The 20,759-nt window shown below is 44.7% G+C and overlaps 1 protein-coding gene across 1 annotated transcript; it reads right to left on the bottom strand.

Moving 5' to 3' along the window:
• Positions 1-7,565: 7,565 nt before the first annotated feature.
• Positions 7,566-18,837, bottom strand: LOC307109528 (uncharacterized protein). The gene is made up of 3 exons (XM_079788333.1): positions 18,616-18,837; positions 14,214-14,269; positions 7,566-10,307 (listed from the first exon to the last, which is right to left on the bottom strand). Exon 3 carries the CDS (start codon positions 10,273-10,275, stop codon positions 8,167-8,169), a length of 2,109 nt encoding a protein of 702 aa, XP_079644459.1. The 5' UTR covers positions 10,276-10,307; positions 14,214-14,269; positions 18,616-18,837; the 3' UTR covers positions 7,566-8,166.
• Between the last annotated feature and the right edge of the window lie 1,922 nt (positions 18,838-20,759).

Below are 20,759 nucleotides of genomic sequence, written 5' to 3'. Positions count from 1 at the left end.
TCTTGGCACCATGGAGTCTTGGCTGCTCTGCATTTAAGGCCTCACTGGGAAGGTGAGAGCCAACCCTGGTAGAGCTGGTGATCTCTCTGCTGCCAAATATGTGCCCTCTTGTAGCTGGAAAGAGGGGTGTAATGAAAACTCTGCCTTCCCAGGACCTGATGTCTGTGCATGGCCTTTACCATATGCTTTAAATATATACACGTATGTATGTGCCGGGAGCCAATTCCAGCATCTTATAATTATAAGAGTTTTATCAAAAAGTTGATGAAATTTGGGAGCTCAACAAGGGCTGAGACACATATGTAATCACATATGTTGGAATGGGTAATAAGCACTTCCCACAAACCTGAATAGGATTATTGTTTTTTGCCAGACAGCTCAGGGCATCTTAATCTACATGTTATTGCCTCCTGTTGGCCAAATACCTGAACAGCTGTAGGCTATTCCCCAATCTTACAATGCTTCTGTAAGCCCTACCCTTTGAAACCTACCCTTTGAAGTGTATGACTCCACCTTGTCTTAGGACTATTTGTGTTAATAAAAAGCATGGGTTCCTGAGACAAGAAGGAAGAAAAACTAAGAATTTGGAGTCTTTAGCTCCTTTAGCTGAAGTTCCTCTGACCCCCAATGCCTTTCAAAATTATCTTTTGTCTTTGCACTCCTAATCTATGCACAGCCTTTCTTCAGATTGCTAAACCCTTTGTAATGCTGGGACAAGAACCCCGGCATGTATGTATATAGTAAGGATATATACAGTGTATACATACATATAAGTGTACATTTAAATATATTTACACATTTATATTATGTATATGTATGTGTATATATATATACATACACATATCTATGTATCGAGCATAAATATATACACACAAACACAAGCACACAAATCTATCATCCTCCTATTTTTTTTTTCCTATGTAGGTCCTGTTAGTGCAGTGGTTCTCCACCTTCCTAATGCCCCGACCCTTTAACACAGTTCCTCATATTGTGATGACCCCCAACCATAAAATTATTTTCGTTGCTACTTCATAACTGTAATTTTGCTACTGTTATGAATCGTTATGTAAATATTTGTTTACCCATGGTCTTAGGCGACCCCTGTAAAAGGGTCATTCGACCCTCAAAGGGGTCGCGACCCACAGGTTGAGAACTGCTGTGTTAGTATAAAAACATTCAGGCCTGTAAATAATTTTTCTGAATTTATTTGAGCCAAACTATTCGCAGTTGCCAGGAAGCAGTATCTCAATGGATTGGGATAGAGCTCTGGAGGATGGCAGGATACTTAGATGGGTATAGGATAGTTAACAGTCAAAAATTAACATGATAAAAATAACAATGAAGGAATTTGTGTATCTGTCCAGTCGCTCAGGCACATTAGGTTGTGCCCCAAGGGGTTCGGAAAAAGGGAAGTTACAAGTTACCCAGACATTTCAGGAATTTGTTATTATAGATGCAAAAAGACAGATAGGCTCAGTTAAGGTAAAGGTTGACCTTGTCAGTAAAGATACTGGCCTAGAATGTAACTACCCACCATAACTGCTTTTACTTAAAGTTTAATTTCAAACCATCCTCTGTGGTTATTTTAGGTCTCTGAGTTTGCAAGACCGCCATGCAGGCCTTCCCTGAGCTTGTCAGGTCAGTATGGGGCCCATTTCGTCCACACTCCGTATCTATCCATCTTAAAAACGAAGAGGTCATAGGATACCTCCAGGTCCAATCAAACACCTAAGGTTCATTTCAACCTCTTCCCTTTCTTTCTTTCCCTTAAAAGAAAAAAAAAATAAATTTTTTCATTGATTTTGGAGAGGAAGGGAGAGGAGAAAGAGATAGAAACATCAATGATGAGAGAGAACCATTGATAGGCTGCCTCTTGCATGCTCCCCACCTTGGAATGGAGCCCGCAACCTGGGCATGTGCCCTTGACCAGAATCAAACTCAGGACACTTCAGTCTGCAGTTCCACCCCCACCCTTTCCATATGTAATTTCCTTCTCCGAAAGTGAAAAACCAGCCTTCAATTATCTACAATATATTTACTTATCTGCTTAATCCTAGAATACATCAAATATAGTTGCATAATTGCTACGTCTGCTGTGGAAAGCAAATCTACTCAATTGAATTCAATATTTGTTACAACTTGTGAGTATGGAGGCAAAATACTGGTTCAAAATGTACGCCCCTTTTCACTATGTCTGACATTCATTTCAGGTTCATTTTCTCCCAATTGTATTCTATGTTAGAGTTTCCTCTTTTATTCTTTTTAAACATATATATATATATATATATATATATATATATATATATATATATATATATATATTATTGGTTTTATACAGAGAAGAAGGGAGAGGGATAGAGTTAGAAACATCGATGAGAAAGAAACATCGATCAGCTGCCTCCTGCACACTCCCTCCCTACTGGGGATGTGCCTGCAACCAAGGTACATGCCCTTGACCGGAATCAAACCTGGGGCCCTTCAGTCCACAGGCTGACGCTCTATCCACTGAGCCAAACCGGTTAGGGCTTATACTTGATTTTATTCATTGAACAGGTTGGGTATGTGAAATGTTAACCTGGTTCTAAAAGTCAGAACTGCACAAAACCATAAATTCTACCAAGTCTCACTGTTGCCACTTTTCTTCCCTGTTTCCACCATCTTATTATTTTCACCCCATTTCCACCCACTCCCTGGATGTAACCAATCTCATTGGTTTCTGGGTTACCTTTCCCAAGTTTCTTTTTGTATAATCGTATAGATGACATATATATTTTCTTATTTCTCCTTTTGCAAAAGGTAACATATTTTCTCAGATTTTGCTCTTTCATTTAACAATATATTTTGGAAGCCTTTCCATATCAGTTTATAGATATTGTTCTCCTTTTTATAGCTGTATAGTATTCCCGTGGATGGATCTACTGTTGTTCAGTCAGCCATTCTGCCATGTCAATTATTTAGGTTGTTTCTAGGATTTTGCAAGTACAATGCTAAAATGAATTACTTTGGGCATACATATTCTTGTACAACTGGAGATGTTTGACCAGGGTAAACTGGGAAAAGCATGTGTCATTTTGTTTGATATTGCCTGCTTTCCCAAAATTAGCATACCAATTTGCATTCCGAATAGTGATGTCTAAGAGTCCCTATTTCCCCCCAGGCTTGCCAACAGAATGTGTTGGTATACTTTTTAATTTTTACTAATCTGATAGGTGAGAAATATCTCAGTGTTATTTTATTTTTATTTTTTTGGTATTTTACTGATAATTTTCTTATTTTAATTGAGATTTGGATAATTTGTGATTATTTTTGTTTACAGGTATACTAGGTTTTCTCTTTTTTTAAAATTACTTTATTGATTAAGGTATCACATATTTGTCATCACCCCCCCCTGTGTTATTTTAATGTGCATTTTTCTTATTAAATGGTTGAATAGTTTTTCATATACTTAAGGAATATTTTTTATTCTTTTTTTTTGTGTGTGAATCATCTGTTCATGTCTTTGACTCATGCATCACGTTTCTGCAACTTTTCCCGCTCAATTTTTAAAAGTTCTTGTATGTTAGCAATGTTATATATTCATGTATGTTACATGTTATAAATAGTTTCTCTCAGCTTGTCATTTATTTTAGACTTTTCTTGTTTTCTTACAATAATTTTATTTTCATATAAATAAATTTATTACTCTTTTATTGCTCCTGGATGAATTTACTTTTTATTAAACCCAGGAATGTTCAATTATAATAAACTCTTTTTGCTATAAATAAAATATTTGAGCTAAAAATAATGTGAATTATAATAACCTACTTTTCCATTTTTAAATATTTTTCCACTTAAAAAAAAATGTTCTGGAAAAAGGCAATCATTTAACAAATAAATAAAAACATGTACCTAAGGGCACAGGCTCCAATATGGCTCAGCAGGGCACTGGCCAGAGGCCCATAACCCTTAGCAGCAGTAACAAGGTGTGTCCGCTGCTCAAGAACTATGGCAGCAGCATCAGCAAAGCTGGAGGAAGCTTCAATGGACTTAGTTTTCAGGTCTCCACTGCACTTCCCTGTGCTGTACAGACTTTTATAGATAGAAAATTCTCATTTTCCCTGCTGCCTAATGAAATTTGGTTTCAAGTCACCTCCTGTGATACACTGTTACCTTCCTCCTCACACACCAATATGAAAAGCATTTATTCCATATATTGAATTGCTGAAATAATCTAACCCTGGTCATCCTCCTTCCTTTACCTACTGACAGAGAACCCCAGGGTTGCTTTACTATTCATGCTACTAGCAGATCTTTTAGATACTCTTTTGTTTGTTGGTGGTTGGTTCATACCTGAAAAGAAAAAGTCAAAATTTTCAAACAGGTTATGCTATCACAGACTTGAATTTACCTTTAAGCTTCTCACAGAAAATCAAGTTTGAATTGTGTGGGTCCACTCATATGTGGATTTTTTTCAGTAAGTACACAATCAGTCCTATACTCCCAGGTTTTACATTCATGGATTCAACCAACTGAGGATAAAAAAGTGTTTTCTCTATGGTTGGGAATCTGCAGACGTGGAGGGCTGACTGTAGGCACTGTTCTATGACATCTTATATAATAAAACCCCAATATGCAAACTGACCAAACACCAGAACAAGCAGTCGCTATGTGCACTGACCACCGGGAGAAGATGCTTAACACAGGAGCTGTGCCCTGGTGGTCAGTGGGCTCCCACAGGGGGAGCGCCGTTCAGCCTGAAGCTGGACTCAAGGCTGGTGAGTGCAGCTTAGGGGGTTGGAGACTCTCCTGCCTCCGCTGCAGGTGGGCTAGGTAAGGAGCGAGGGGTTCCAGACTGCGAGAGCCTCAGACTGAGAGCCCAGGACTGCAAGAGGGCGCAGGACAGGCTGAGGGACACCCCCCATAACCCCCAGTGCACTAATATCATGCACCAGGCCTCTAGTTTTTAATAAGAAACTTGAACATCCATGGATTTTGGTATCCACTGGGAGGTTCTGGAAGCAATCCTCTGTGGATACCAAGGTATGATTGTAGTTAAGCTTTTAGAGTCAACAGTTACACTCAAATTTTCCACTATGGCAGAATGGGGGATTGGTGCCCTAACCCCTAGTTGCTCAAGGTTCAACTGTGTTGCTAATGCAAGCAAGCAGTCCATTACACAGATTTACCAAAACCAATTTATCCACTTTTGAAAATATTTTTGTATTATTGCACTCTTCTTTTGTATTCTGAACAATGATATAATCATTATCTTTTAATGTATATTTTACAATTTGTCTGGTTATTTCTTGAGGATAGCTGGATTTGGATTGATGGGTAAAATGCAAACATATGTGTTTAAGGTTTTAAAACAAAAAGCTAAACTTTCAGCCAATGAGGTTTTATTAGTTTACTAGTAGCCCGTTTGCACGAAGATTCGTGCAATAGACCTTCATTCACCTGGCTGCCTGCACCAGTTTTCTGCCGGCACCAGGGACCCAGGCCTTGGCTGTGGCCACCGCCTTCTGCCTTTTTCAGGGTCGGGGCTTGGCCCCGGGCGGTGGCCTTGGGCTCGGGGGCACCCAACATCCTTGCTAAGGATCGCAGGAGCCGACCCCCAGTGGTTTCCTGCGATCCGTGCAGGCTGCCCACTGGTGCCCAAGGCGGGAAAGCCTCCGCCCCTGGGACCCCCGGGAGGAGCCGGGCCACGCCCCCCCAGGTGGCCGATCGACCCCCGGACCACCGGGAGGGGCGGGAGGGGCAGGACCACGCCCTCCCAGGTGGACAATCAACCCCGGGTCCCCCGGGAGGGGCGGGAGGGGCCGGAGGGGCCCAGCCACGCCCCCCCGGGGTGCCGATCACCCCAGGCTCCCCTGGGAGCGGCTGAATGGGCCCGGCTATGCCCCCCCGGGGGGCCGATGGGCCCGACCACGCCCCCCGGGGTGCCGATCGCCCCAGGCACCCCCCGGAGCGGCGGCATGGGCCTGGCCACGCCCCCCCGGGGTGCCGATCGCCCCAGGCACCCCCGACAGTGGCGGCATGGGCACGGCCACGCCCCCCAGGGTGCCGATGGCCCCAGGCACCCCCGGGAGCAGCGGCATGGGTCCGGCCACGCCCCCCAGGGTGCCGATGGGCCCGGCCACGCCCCCCCGGGGTGCCGATTGCCCCAGGCACCCCCGGGAGCGGCGGCATGGGCCCGGCCACTTGGCACCGCCATCTTGAACTTCTCAACAGCGGATATGCCACCCGGAGTCCCGCCCCCAGCCTCCTGCCGGCCCAATCGTGGGCATAGCGGAGGTGCGGTCAATTTGCATGTTTCTCTATTATAAGGTAAGATGACCCCAAGAATAACCCATGTGTGACCTGGCTCACACCCATGCCGACACTGGAAATTAGCATGCCTTTCCATCTTTGCTGGATCAGGAGGTGAGCCAAGTGAAAATGGTGTCACATTTCTGTCTTGATAGAAATTCTGGGGTTACTGGTAAAAGTGGACTTTCCTTTTGTATGTCCAGCTGTACTTGCGATGCTGTTTACTGGAGAGATGGTCACTGTGCTGCAGGGGGGCCTGTCTGTGAGAAGATGGGGCCTTACCATTGCCGTCCTCTCCTACTGCCCATACATCACACAGAGGCCACAGGTCAGGGGAAGGAAAGCTCTCATGCTTATGCCATGTGGGGACAGTGCAATGAAAAGTGGCCACAGAAGAAAAGAGGAATTTGCTCTCATCAGACACAGTGAAGAATGGGGTCGTTCTAGAGGCAGAAAACTGTTAACTACAAGAGGAGACTGAGAAGGTCTCCTATGAGAAATGGACAAGGACACAATTCACACAGCATAGAGACAGCGGGACAGGTACAGAGATACAGACAGAGCAGGACGGTGGCTGACAATGAGGCAGAACTGAGGAAGTCTTTAACCCAGAAGCTCCGAGCAGCACAGTCTGTGGCTGTGTCACTTATTAGCCCTGTGATTTGGGACAGTTTGGATCACTCTGCTAAGCCTTAGCTTCCTGTTCTATAAAATGGGATAACAGAACTAGTACATCATGGGAATATTGCGGGAACTGAGAACTGTGTAAGCCACTGTCTTACTATATTTAAAAGTCTGAACAAACTTTATTTCTTAGAAACTCTATCTCATGGTGAAAGGAGCTCCTATTCTTTGAAAGGTCATCTAGTTAGTGCAAATTTCAACTCAGGGCTCTTGTCACATTGCAGTGCTTCCTCTAAACTGACTGTGAAGATCAGTCTCAAGCTGGTTCATTTTTCCCTTCCCCTTAGTGCCTCATCTTGATAACCTCTGCAGCCCACTGTGATGTCCCCAAGAATGACCTATTTCCACATAGTCCTCTAGCCCCCTGCTTATACTGCCAACTCCTCTCTGACAAACAAGCCAATAATATACAGTTGGAAAAGGATAGTTTCTCTTCAATAAACAGTGCTGGGAAAACTAGGAACTCACATCTAAAGGAATGAAATAAGACCATTATCTTGAGTCAATTGTTGATTTTATTTTATAATATGAAAAACACTTATCCTACAATGCAAAAAGGACGCAAACTGAGAGAAATTCTAACCTGCATTTCTGTTGTTTCACTGTCCATTTGTTAAAGAAAATTGCCAAAATTCATAGTTGGCAGAACATATGCTCAGACATTTAACCAAATATAGAGATAGCAAATGCACATCTGAAAAAAGACTCACCACAAACCATTAGAAAAAATGCAATCGAACATAGCAAAGTTACAAAAAAGTTTAACTAAAGGACGACTGACCAAATCAAATCTTTTCTAGGAGGTGGAGGAATTAATTCTGTCATAAAGTGCTAGAAGAATGCCAAAAATGTGCAATTGGCTTAAATCCAAATTTCCTAATTTAAGTTAAACATTCACCTCTCCATTGACTTGGACATTGCATTACGAGTTATTGATGAAGATAAATGAAACCCATATCCATTTTAAGCATTATGCACAATCCGCAATAGACCAGCTATTCTGTAGCAATTATGGTTTCCCCTAAACCCTACTGTCCTACATCCAAGTGACCATCATGCATGGAATTGCAGACAATAGCACACATGGCCCTTTGCACGATCTTTGAAAATGATCACGTTTAAAAGTATGGGCACACCCTGTGAACACTCTGATGACAATGAAAGTGACTGTTTCTGGCAAAATATTTCCCACATTCACTGCAATCCTGAGGCCTTTCTCATGTGAACTCTCTGATGATGATGCAAGTAATTCTTCACGGCATACGATTTCCCACATTCACTGCATTCATAAGGCCTTTCTCCAGTGTGAAGTCCCTGATGATAATGGAGGCTTTTGCTAGTGGTAAAAGATTTGCCACACTGACTACATCCATAAGGTTTTTCTCCAGTGTGAAGTCTCTGATGACGACGGAGGCCTTCACTCTTGGTATAAGATTTCCCACACTGACTGCACTCATAAGGCCTTTCTCCAGTGTGAACTCTCTGATGACGATGGAGGCCTTCACTAGTGCTAAAAGATTTCCCACACTGACTGCACTCATAAGGCCTTTCTCCAGTGTGAACTCTCTTATGACGATGCAGCTGTTTGTTCAAGGCAAATGATTTCCCACATTCGCTGCATTTATAAGGCCCTTCTCCAGTGTGAACTGTCTGATGACAATGGAGGCTCCTCCTACTGCTAAAAGATTTCCCACACTGATTGCACTCATAAGGCCTTTCTCCAGTGTGAACTCTCTGATGACTAAGGAGATTACTCCTACAAGTAAAAGATTTCCCACAATGAGTGCACTCATAAGGCCTTTCTCCAGTGTGAAGTCTCTGATGATAAAGGAGGCCTCCGCTTGTAGTAAAAGATTTCCCACAATGACTGCATTCATGTTTTTCTCCAGTGTGAAGTCTCTGATGGTGACGAAGGCCTTCCCTAGTGGCAAAAGATTTCCTACACTGACTGCACTCATAAGGCCTTTCTCCAGTGTGAAGTCTCTCATGATAACGGAGGCCTCCGCTAGTGGTAAAAGATTTCCCACACTGACTGCATTCATGTTTTCCTTCAGTGTGACATTTGTGATGATAACTCAACTTAGAGGTCGTGACAAAAGATTTCCCACATTCACTGCACTTATAAGGCCTTTCTCCAGTGTGAAGTCTCTGATGATAACGGAGGCCTCCACTACTGGTAAAAGATTTCCCACACTGACTGCACTCATAAGACCTTTCTCCAGTGTGACTTTTCTGATGATAACTCAAATGACAGCTCCTGGTAAAAGATTTCCCACACTGACTGCACTTATAATGCCTTTCTCCAGTGTGAAGTCTCTGATGACAATAAAGGCCAGAGATTCTGGCAAAATATTTCCCGCATTCAACACACTCAAATGGCTTTTCTCCACTGTGAACTCTCTGGTGTTGAACGAGGGTTGAAGTTTGACTAAAGGATTTCCCACACTCATCACATTTATATGGCTTTTCTCCAGTATGAACTCTCTGGTGTTGCACAAGGGGTCCCCTTTGGCTAAAGCATCTTCCACATTCGGCACACTCGTGACGCTTTTCTATAGAATGAACTTGCTGGTGTTGAATGACTGAGGAGTGTTTTTTATAGCACATCCCACATTCATTGCACTCATATGGCCTTTCTCCAGTGTGGAATTTCTGATGATAATGGAGATCAGAGATTTTTGTAAAAGATTTCTCACATTCACGGCACACCAGACACTGTATTCCATTACGGACACTATGATCCTGAGCAAGTGTCTGGTTGCAGCCAATGGCTTTCTTGCTTAAATAAAACTGCTTTGCACATGCCCCACACCTCAACAGTTTCAGGCTGTGTTGTATTCCCTGCTGCTCAACCAAGTGGAAAATGTCTCTCAGGACTGCCCCACAACTCTCACAGGGATGACTCTTCTGGGAGGACAAAGCTACATTGGGGTTCTTTGCCTGTGACACTATCACAGAAACAGGCTGTTCAGTAGGTGCCTCCACATCTTCTGCTCCACAGCAGCATCCTAGAGAGGATATGAGTTCAAAGTTCTCCAGCATCACTTCCAGGAACAGGTGTCTCTGAGCCTCATCAAGGAGGCACCATTCCTTCTTAGAGAAGCGCACAGCAATATCCTCAAAGGTCACACCAACCTCAGCTGAGGGCCTCTGTGGGTTGAACGGGGTAAGGGTGGCAGGAGAGGAGGCAGCCAGGGACACAGTGGTCCCTGTCCCAGGCCCAGCACTGGTCACCTGGGAGGCTGGTTGGTGGGGACCAGGACTCTTGCACCTTCTCATTCTGGCATCTCCACTAAGACGCATTGCTCAGGATGCTCTGATCCACATAGGAGAACCTGAGAGAATAGGAAATGACCATCACAAGGAGAACACTGGAAGTCAACTATTGATTTTATTTATACCTAGGCATATGCCCTTGACAGGAATCAAACCTGGGAACCTTCAGTCCACAGGCCAACGCTCTTCCACTGAGCCAAACTAGCTAGGGCCAACTGGTGACTTTAAAAACGGCAAACAAATGCACTGCAAAGCTTTCTATAAGAACCTCATATAATCTGTATGAGCAAGCATAGCTTAAAATGAGTCAGTTTACCCATGTCCTAAAGTGCACTTGTTGCCTGGGTTTGAAGTAATTTGGATGAGATAAACAAACTCATGTGTGTGGCCACAGATATATAAGAGAATTGGTACTGATTTCAGATGAAAAAGTGTCTGGAGTTGATGGGCATTCTCACAGAAGTAATTACAGAGAGACATAATATAACTTTGAGAGAAACATTTTTTTCTAGGATAAAAGTTTTTTAAATGGATAAAAAAGTAGTAACAAAAAAGACATTCATAAGATTAACAAAACACTAACTGAGAAGCCAAGATGGGGGCATAGGTAAACACATGAACTGCTGTCTCACACAACTTCAAAACTACAACTAAAAGACAAAATGGACATCATCCAGAACCACAGGAAGGTTGGCTGAGTGGAAATTCTACAACCAGAAGGGAAGAGAAAAGCACACTGAGACTGAGAGGAGCTGCAGAAGTTAAGGCAGAAGTACAGAGGCGCACATGGAGAGGGCTGGCAACTGAGTACACGGCTGTCTTCATCAGGTGGGAGGGAGAGAAAAGCTCCCGAATGCTCTGAACTTCAGTTTTGGGTGAGACTCTGGGGACCCAGACTCATACGGGAGAAAGTGGACTGTCTAGCAGCGGGCGGAATATAAGGGCAGCATTCTCTCAGAGGTTTGTGCAGTGATTACTCCAGTACACTGAGACTCGGGGTCCTCTTAGGACAGGGTTGACAAGAAGCCATTGCTGTTTCCTCTGCCCTGAGACTCTGCCCCATCCAAGTCGTGCACAGAGGCTTTTACATATGAATAGCTTGGTCCTTTGAAATCTGAACTTACCTAACAAACTGCAGCTGAGTCAGTGAGACCCAGAACATCCAAAAGAAGGCCCAAGGCCCCACAGCAGCTTGCATTGCTTCACAGCTGGGCCTCATCGGCGCACCTCCAAAACCCAAACAAAGAAGAGGAATCTGCAGATCTCTCCATAGCTCATGCTGGGTGGCCTCAGGCAGAGGCTAAACTAGCACCTCCTTGGAGATCAAAGAGCCAGTGTACCAGGGGTCACAGTGGGACCATCTAGATTACAACTCCTCAGATCCACAAGGGACACACTCAGGGGGCAGTCTCAGTGAGCACTAAAGCTCCACTGAAGCAAGTCTTGCCTCATAAGTGTGTCTCCAGAACAGAAGTTCTCCCATCGTAGACACAGCTGATCCTCACTGCTAATTGCCCTGGAAGACAATTCCTCCCAGTGATACCAACAACAATCAAGACTTAACTACAACAAGACTGTGCACACAGCCCACAAAGGGGTGCACCAAGAGTGTCCACCTCAGGTAACTGGGGAGGCTGAGCCACTGGGCCCTATAGGACACCTAGCACATAAAACCACTCTATCAACCCAGGGAAGCAGGCAAAATGCAAAGACAAAGAAATAGGTCACAAATGAAAGAAATGGAAGAAAGCAAACACCTGGATATAGAGTTCAAAATCATGGTTATAAGGTTTTTCAAGAATTTTCTAGCAAAGGCCGTTAAATTTAGTGAGACCCTCAAGGCTATGAAATAGGATCAACTAGAAATTAAGCATACATTGACTGAAATAAAGAATAATATACAGAGATCCAACAGAAGACTAGAGGATCGCAAGAATCAAGTAAAAGATTTGAAATACAAAGAAGCAAAAAACACTCAACTGGAAAAGCAAAAAGAAAAAAGAATCCACAAATATGAAGACAGTGTAAGGAGCCTCTGGGACAACTTCAAGCGTACCAACATCCGAATTATGGGGGTGCCAGAAGAAGAGAGAGAGCAAGATATTGAAAACCTATTTGAAGAAATAATAACAGAAAACTTGCCCCACCTGGTGATAGAAATAGACTTATGACACCAGGAAGCGCAGAGAACTCCCAAAGAAAAGGAATCCAAAGAGGACCACACCAAGACACATCATAACTAAAATGCCAAGAGCAAAAGACAAAGAGAGAATCTTAAAAGCAGCAAGAGAAAAACAGTTAACTACAATGGAGTACCCATACGATTGTCAGCTGATTTCTCAACAGAAACTATGCAGGCCAGAAGGGAGTGGCAAGAAATATTCAAAGTGATGAATAGCAAGAACCTACAACCAAGATTATTCTACCTAGCAAACTATCATTCACAATTAAAGGTCAGCTAAAGAGCTTCACAGATAAGAAAAAGCTAAAGGAGTTCATCACTGCCAAGCCAGTATTATATGAAATGCTGAAAGGTGTTCTGTAAGAAGAGGAAGAAGAAGAAAAAGGTAAAGACAAAAATTATGAACAAATATATATCTATGAACAAGTGAATGTAAAAATCAAGTGAATAAAAAATCTGATGAACAGAATAAACTGGTGACTATAATAGAATCAGGGGCATAGAAATGGAGTGGACTGAAATTTCTTGGGGGGAAGGGGTGTAGGATGCGGGAAGAGACTTGACAAAAAGTGTACACCTATGCATGAGGACAGTGGTGGTGAGGTAAGGGCAGAGGGTGGGGTGGGAACCGGGTGGAGGGGAGCTATGTGGGGAAAAAAGAGGAACAATTGTAATAATCTTAATAATAACAATTTATTAAAACAAACAAAGAAACAAAAACCCACTAACTATAAGGGAAAACCATCTCAGTAAAATGAAAATTAAATATATCATTTTTAGTTAATAGTAAAAAATCTGAAATTGATGAGTTCAACAGTGGCCAGAACTGACAGATCTCCAGAAGTTCCATGGAGCCACACGTCACCACTTCCTCTAGCTCTTAGTGCCACATCTGTCATCTGTGACAGCACTGGCTCATGCTAAGAATATTTCCCTGAGGCTAAGCAAAAGATGGAAACAGTTACCATAGTACTGGAGATAATTTTGTGACGACACAAAGTCCTGTCCTACCTAGAGAAGATAAGGCTCTGAGAGAATTCTTGCTCTAGATGTTCCCCATCTGCAGAGCAGAGAGGCCTATATGAAGCAGTCACTTAATTGAAGGGGTTGTTTCCTCAGGTACCTTCCCACATTTATTGTCAACAGCCTCCCTCTAAATGTAGACTTACTGTCTGCTCAAAATGATAGTGCTTAATAAGGAAAGTCAAACTCTGGAAATTTAAGTTCGACAAAAACACTAACGGATCGGTACACTGGTACACCCCGTGGCACATCCTCAAAAGGAAGGGCAAGAACTTCACATGTGTACGAGTTCAGACGACAAACTCCACTGTTAAGAGGGGGACCGACTCAACCCAGTTTTCCTTGGGCTGCTCTGTCATGCTAGTCTGCCTCCCGGGAATCCTCTCAGTCCTGGGAAATCTCAGACAACTGCCATTGGAGCTGCACAGGTCTCAGTGAGGCCCAGGGAAAGTAACTGGATAAACTGCAGAAAAAAAAAGTAGGTTCAGGCAGTAACTTGGTTCTCCTGGCTCCAGGGGATGGTAATTTCCATTAAACTAAGTGGTGACATCACAGAAGTCTTAGAATGAGGAGAGCCCAGCTGGAGAGAACCGAGCTTTAGGCAGTGAAACTGAGACCTCATCAAGCCCAGGATGTGATTTTCTCAGGAGGGAGGTCATCCTGACAGGTGGAAGGGAGCAGAGGCCACTGTTACATATTCCTCTACTCAGGCCTGGACATATTTCTGAGGCTAAAATCTGAACTATGGATTAGAACTCACCTGAGAAGTGTCTTATAGATCTTCTTGGAGAAGAAGAGCAGCTGGAGCTCAGGTAGCTTGGAGGAAGCAGAGAAAAATATTAACCCGAATACTTCTTCCAAATTGGATTTATTGTATGCAAAAATGATAGTGCTTAATATAAAATGTAAGACTCTGGAAATTTAATTTTGAAAAAATATTAATGGTCTCGCCCAGTGGGGTGAGCTGGGCCCTCCCTGGAGAAGAAACCTGGGTTCCCCAAGATATGTGATTAGTGCCAGGGCCTAGCCAGTAGGCGAGGGGATCCCAAGGCAGGTGCTGGGCGTGGAGGCCACGGGGGCATAGGATATAAAGCAGACAGAACTGAAGCTCACATCACCCTGCTTGGCCCCGGAGGATGGCTGGTTAACCAGAGACAGATAAGATTCATTAGGGAAGGAACAACCTAAGACAGGCACAGTCGCAGAGGGGCCATCAGGAGAGAACAAAGGTGGGGCACAGACCCTTACCCACCCCCCAACTTTGCAGGGGCCTGAACCTTCACCCCTTCTGAGGGAGGTCTCCTGCCCCCATGGCTGCTTTGCTTCCCATGCACAGCTCAAATCGGGACCCAGGTAACAAACAGAGACTTGGCCAACAGCAGATGCCCTCTAACTGCAACAAGACTTGTTTGAGATATCTTGTAGCCATGGCGTGGGGAAGTGGGTTTTTGATATCCAAATGCAGCCTAGAACCAGGAATGCTCAGGGCCTACTCAATAAGGCAAATAATCCTTTCCACTAATACACACAGGGCAAAATAAGATTGTTGTTAGAGTGTTGAGCTTGACAGTAGAATAGTAGTCAAGTTTTCAGAGTAATGGCTAATTGAAACAAGCGAATATTCTAGAAAAATTGAATGTACTGTACAAAAAGCTGTTCTTAAAGTGTTAACATAAATTTTGATTGGCAATTCATCTCATGGTAAAATTGCGTAACATGTAATGAACCTAACGCAGTCATATTTTAGTGCAAAAAATTAAAATGTAAAAGCTATCAAAATTCCCCAAAGCCTGCTAATATTTAAATTTCAAAAAGGGTGGTGGTAGTAGAATATCATGTAAGGAAAAATATCCTATAAGTAAATTACATCTAGAAAAGTTTTACTTTAGAAAATTAAGTTTCATTTGTAATGCTAACAACAAGACACTCATGAAAAACACACATGGTGTCAAAACAAGCCAGAGGAAAATCATTTGGGCAAAAAATGAAAAAAGACCCCAAGTCAAATTTATAGAAAATATTCCTTTACTAACTTTTGGTTGAGAATATGTTTGTATATTTTCAGAAAATAACTCCAAGACCATGTGGATTCCTGCAATAGAGAGGAATTGACAGGACTGCTCCAGCCATGAAGACAGAAGAGAAACAGTCCAGAGATGGAAGACGCTGACAACGAGTTGCCATACTAGCAGACAGCAGTTGTGCGTCGCTGAAGGATGCCCAGGACCAAACCAGAGATGGTCGGACCTGCATCACTACCATTTGTCAACCATCCAGAACTGAAATATCATTGTTGACACGTACACATAAGGAAATGTTCGACATTGAAATTGGGACTCAAAAGAACTGTTGGCCCAGAAAGAAACTCACTACAGACTGATTCATTTGCCTCTCAGCATAACCATTATGGCTTGTCTCATTTTCGGTTCTTATAAGTGTATTTCTTGTATCACATGATCTCACGCACCTAGGGGAGATGAACAATATAAACTGAAGAACAAAAACAGACCCGGTGACGGAAGCATTGATCAGACTGTTAAACCTCAGAGGGAAGGCAGGGGAGGTTGGGGGGAATGGGGAGAGATCAACCAAAGGACTTGTATGCATGCATATAGCCTAACCAGTGGTCATGGACAACAGGGTGGTGGGGGCATACGTGTGGAGGGGTTTGGGATGGGAATAGGGGGATGAGGACAATTATGTGATACCATAACCAATAAAGAAATTAAAAAAAAATATTAATGGATCAGTACATTTGTACACTCATTGTCACATCCACTGTTTCACAAATTTCTCATTTTGGGCCTCAACGAACTAGGGAAATGTTTTTATTGCATAAAAATGTTGATTTCTCTGTCCTCTTACTCACTGCAGTAATTTCAACTGTATACTCTGTGACACCTTTTTTAAAATTTTAATACTAGTGACCTGGTGCACAAAATTCGGGCACATTCAAAGGGAATTAATAAGAGCAAATATTTTAATATTGCTATTTGCCCTTTCACTATATAAAATAAGTGTCAGAAATAAAAGAAAATTAGTAAAATAGATATGAAACTCTTCCTCCTGTCAGAGTATGGGAACCCAGAGTCAAGTCCCCACCCACCTGCGTGCTCTTCGTAATCACGCGAGACTCAGAGCCATCTGGTCCTACCCCCGCAGGTGGGGGGCACAGCCACAGGTCCCCTGGCTTAATGGGGAGCGCAGCCTTAGGTCCCCCGGTCTGGTGTGGGTGCATAGCTTCAGGGCTGCAGTGAAGCCCCACCGGGTGCATCTTCAGGTCCCCCTGGCCCCGGCCAGGGATGTGCCTTGAGGGCCCCAGTCAAGACCTGCTGGGTAGGGGGATGTGGCCTGAGGTTCCCCGGCCTGGTGCCAGGGAGGGAGGGGCAGGGCCTGAGGTTCCCAGGCCTGGTGCCAGGGCTGGGGGGAGTGGTCTGAGGTCCCCCATCAAGTCCTGCTGTGTGGGGGACGTGGCCAGAGATTCCCCTGTCAAGCCCTGCCGGGTGGGGGACCCAGCCTCAGGTCCCTCTGATTGCTTGTTAAGTCTCATTACGGGAACTCAGCCTCTGCTTGGGTGCAGCAATCTTGTGTTACAACCTCCCCCCACCACCCGTCGCTGTGGGGTCAGCCATCTTGTTAACCTGCCCCACTCTTCTGTGGTTGCCTCCATCTTTGTGGTGATCAGTTTGCATATTCCCTCTTTATTAAATAGGATATTTGTATTGATTTCAGAGAGGAAGGGAGAGGGAGAGAAAGATTCTCATGATGAGAGAGAATCATTGATCGGCTGCCTTTTGCACGCCCCACATTGCAGATTGAGCCTGCAACCAGGCATGTGCCCTGACTCAGAATCAACCTGTGACCTCCTGGTTCATAGGTCAATGCTCAACCTCTGAGCCTCGCTGGCTGGGCCGCACAACTGTTTAACCTTGCAACTGTTGCTTTCAACCTAGAGGCTGGGAATCTTGCCCTGGGCATGTACAGCTTAGCAACTGACAAACACCTCAAGTGGACACTGCACATTGAATTTTGGGCTCATTTGTCTAAGGTTCCCGCTTCCATTTCAAATCTTAGACTCCATGGTATCTCTGAACTCCAACTTCCTTCTTCCCAGCCAACTGAAATGCCACAAGCCCTGGCCACCTCTTTCAGCTTGGTCTCTGTTCCCTGCTCTGTGAGTTAGTAAATGTTCTGGGGGAAAGCACAGGTAAATGTGGGGCTTGCCTAGGTGCTCCCACATTCTCTGCAGCAATTTCCTTCAAGTTCTGTCTGACTTGATTTTTCTCTAATACCTTCAGTTGCTCTGAGTCTTTTATTCAGCTTTTCTACGATATAAGCTGCACCGTCACCCTCCCATGTGGAGGTTGGATGCACTCCATGCTCATCCACAAATGTCCCAAAGCTCCAAGGTACTGACTGGTTTAGGTTTCATTCACTCCAGGTTTCTGACTGTTCTCTCACCCCTTCCTTACATGTTGGGGAGCACAAGAGACTTGGTTGGAAAGTTTGTAAGGAGGACATTCTGATAAAAGGGAAGTGAGTGGAAGGCTGCCTGCCCTGTTTACGGAATTCCAACTTAGGGGAGTGTCGATGGTGGCACCTCTAATTATTTCTTGACCTTTCCAAACAAATCTGTGCTTATGCAGACCCCCGGGGTGTTTACTGGAATCGCTATGCTTAATCCCTGGATGCCCTTGCCTAGAGGACAGTGTAAACACGTGTTCCCCCAAGGATCTAAACTAATCTAACATATAAAAGCCAAGATGTAATTTGGTTTAATTACTTACCTTTTGAAATTCCAAGGGACTAATTCATTATTTTGGAAGCAGGTAAGGGGGAACACTAAGCATACCTCTCCTCTGTAACCTGTGTTCCCACTGCCAAACCTAAAACTTTTCGGGCTTCAGTAAAAGTGGGACAGGATGTACCTACAAACCGCTCTTGGCCAAATCCAATGCCCTCGTTTGGTTCTTAGGGTCCTCACGGCGTCTCGGTGGCTTTAACCCAGGGGAACACTCCGCTCTTGGGGAGACTTTCCTCCCTTGGTCTTCAGAACACTTTCCCTTCTGTCCTTCCCTTCACTCTCCATCTCGCTGCCTCCCTGCCCCTCGTTGCCCAGTGCCCGTCCGCGGGGCCGCCTCCCTCTGCCCCGCCAGACTCACCTGCCACACTTCACCTGTGCGTTCCCCTTTGTGTCCCGCAGGGAGCGGCCGCCGGCGCTCCGCAGGCTCTCCGGGCCCGGCTCCGCGGGGGACGGGTGGGGGGACGGGCCCAGCCCTGAACTTCTGAGGAGTCCGCGGCCGCCTCTCAGACACTGAAAAGCGGACGGGGAGGGCCAGGGCGCACCAACTCCGCCGGGCGGGCGCGCACCTCCATTCCCTGGGAGCGGACACGTGGTAACCGGAAGCTCCGTCCTGGGGACCCGCCCTCGTGGGCGGGGCTACCTGGTCCCGCCCCGTCACAGGCAGAGCCAGCCCCGCAGTCCGGGCTGACTTGGGCGCTCAGCGGGAACCGGGGTGCTGGTGAGAGGGGACGGAAGCCCCGTGGTGGGATCAGGTCCTCTGGGCGGTGTACCCCGTCCTGCCCGGTTAGAGGCCCAGCCCCGAGCCCTGGTGCGCTCAGCGAGCGCTGGTGGTCTGGGTGCTGTTGTTAGAAATGCTCTTAAAAGGGGCCACGGGAACTGGAAACCGCTCGGCAAGGCAAAGTTACTTCTCCAAAAGCGTGCAAGGCCGACAGGAAAGGGAGCGGGCAAAGCACAGCGAAGGGGAAGGCCGGTCTCGGTAGCTCTGACCCGTGGCTACACTCTGCTCCGATTGGTTTAGGGCGTGGTTTCACCATCTGGCGCGAATGGTAATTCCAGCGGCGCCCGAGGGGTGGGGCTGGTACTTCAGGTCCCACTGAAAACCGGGAAATGGGGCTTAACTAAATACAAAGAGGGGAAACCGCAACAACAAAGTTGATCCAAGGCTAAATAAGAAGGAAATAAAGTTAGTATTTAAACTATTATTATTTTGATAGAAAAGACCCTTTGATTCGTACACTGTCACTGCATCTGGTGGCTCAACTCCTCCTACCCCTGCGGATCCTCAGTGTGGGTCCCACTCATGGCGTCCCAGGAACAAGAGAAGGAACCCTTCCCTGGTCACCCTTTAGTGAAACAGCGTTTGTATCTTTGAGGGGGACTAGGTTAGTTAGGGGTTAGGTATAGAAATAGTTCCATGTGTTCCATGCACTACAAGGGAGTTGTAAAATAAGTGCAGGAGGGAGATTTTTTTTCTCATTAAAATTTTTTAAAATTGAATTTATTAGACTGACATTGATTCACAAAACCATACAGGTTTCAAATGTACAACTCAATAAAGCATCATCTTGTTAGCGTAAAAAACTTTCAAACCTTTAAATAATTTTTGTGAGTTTACTTGAGCCAAACTGTCCACAATTGCTGGGAAGGAGAATCTCTAAGTATTGGGATAATGCTCCAGAGAAGGGCAGGAGACACAAGTGGGTTAGATGAAATCTATTGGTAATGGATCAGGGAGGCAGGAGAAAGCAAAGTGGGGAGGAGAAACCTCTTGGATTGGATAAAAAGTAAGATGATAGACACACCTTTTAGTTAAGTGGGTGCAGGATATTTAACAGTCAATAATTAACATGATGACAATTACAATGAAGGAATTTGTGATATCTGTCTTGGGGCCTAGGGCATTTGGTTGTGTCCTGAGGGGTCCAGAAAAAAGGGAAGTTACAAATTACCTGATATTTCAGTTATCTGTTTTGTACTTGTAAATAAATAATAGACTCAGTCAAGGTAAAGATTGACTTTGCCAGGGAAGATACTAGCTTAGGATGTGATTACCCAACATAAATGCTTTTAGTTGAGGTTTGAATTTCAGACTGTCCTTTGTGGTTACTTTAGGTCTTTGAATTTGCAAGACTGCCATGCAGGCTTTCCTTGAGCTTGTCAGATTAGCATGTGGCCACTCCCCCCCTCCCCCGCTTCTGCACACTGCATTGTGTGCCTATTTCCAGAAGCAAAGTCTCTTTCCATTCCCATTTCTACCACCCTTTACCACCTCCACCTCCTCTTATCCTTCTTTCCCTCTAGCTATATTTTTTGGATAATCCTGTCACCTTTTTTCATCCAGTTCCTCCTCCCCTCCCCCTGACAGCTATCAGTCTGTTGCATGTATCCATGCCTCTATTTTTCTTTTATTTATTAGATTCCACTTATGCCCTAGCTGGTTTGGCTCAGTGGATAGAGTGTTGGCATGTGGACTAAAGGATCCTGGGTTCAGTTCTGCTCAAG

The sequence above is a fragment of the Cnephaeus nilssonii genome (assembly GCF_951640355.1).
Source record: "Cnephaeus nilssonii genome assembly, chromosome: 13".
Taxonomy (NCBI): Eukaryota; Metazoa; Chordata; class Mammalia; order Chiroptera; family Vespertilionidae; genus Cnephaeus; species Cnephaeus nilssonii.
Note: the sequence above shows the minus strand (reverse complement) of the source record. Positions and strands in the feature narration are given on the sequence as shown.

Bases quoted from the DNA above. Each gene is read 5' to 3' on its own strand.
- LOC307109528 (XM_079788333.1), bottom strand. From the start codon at position 10,275: ATGCGTCTTAGTGGAGATGCCAGAATGAGAAGGTGCAAGAGTCCTGGT.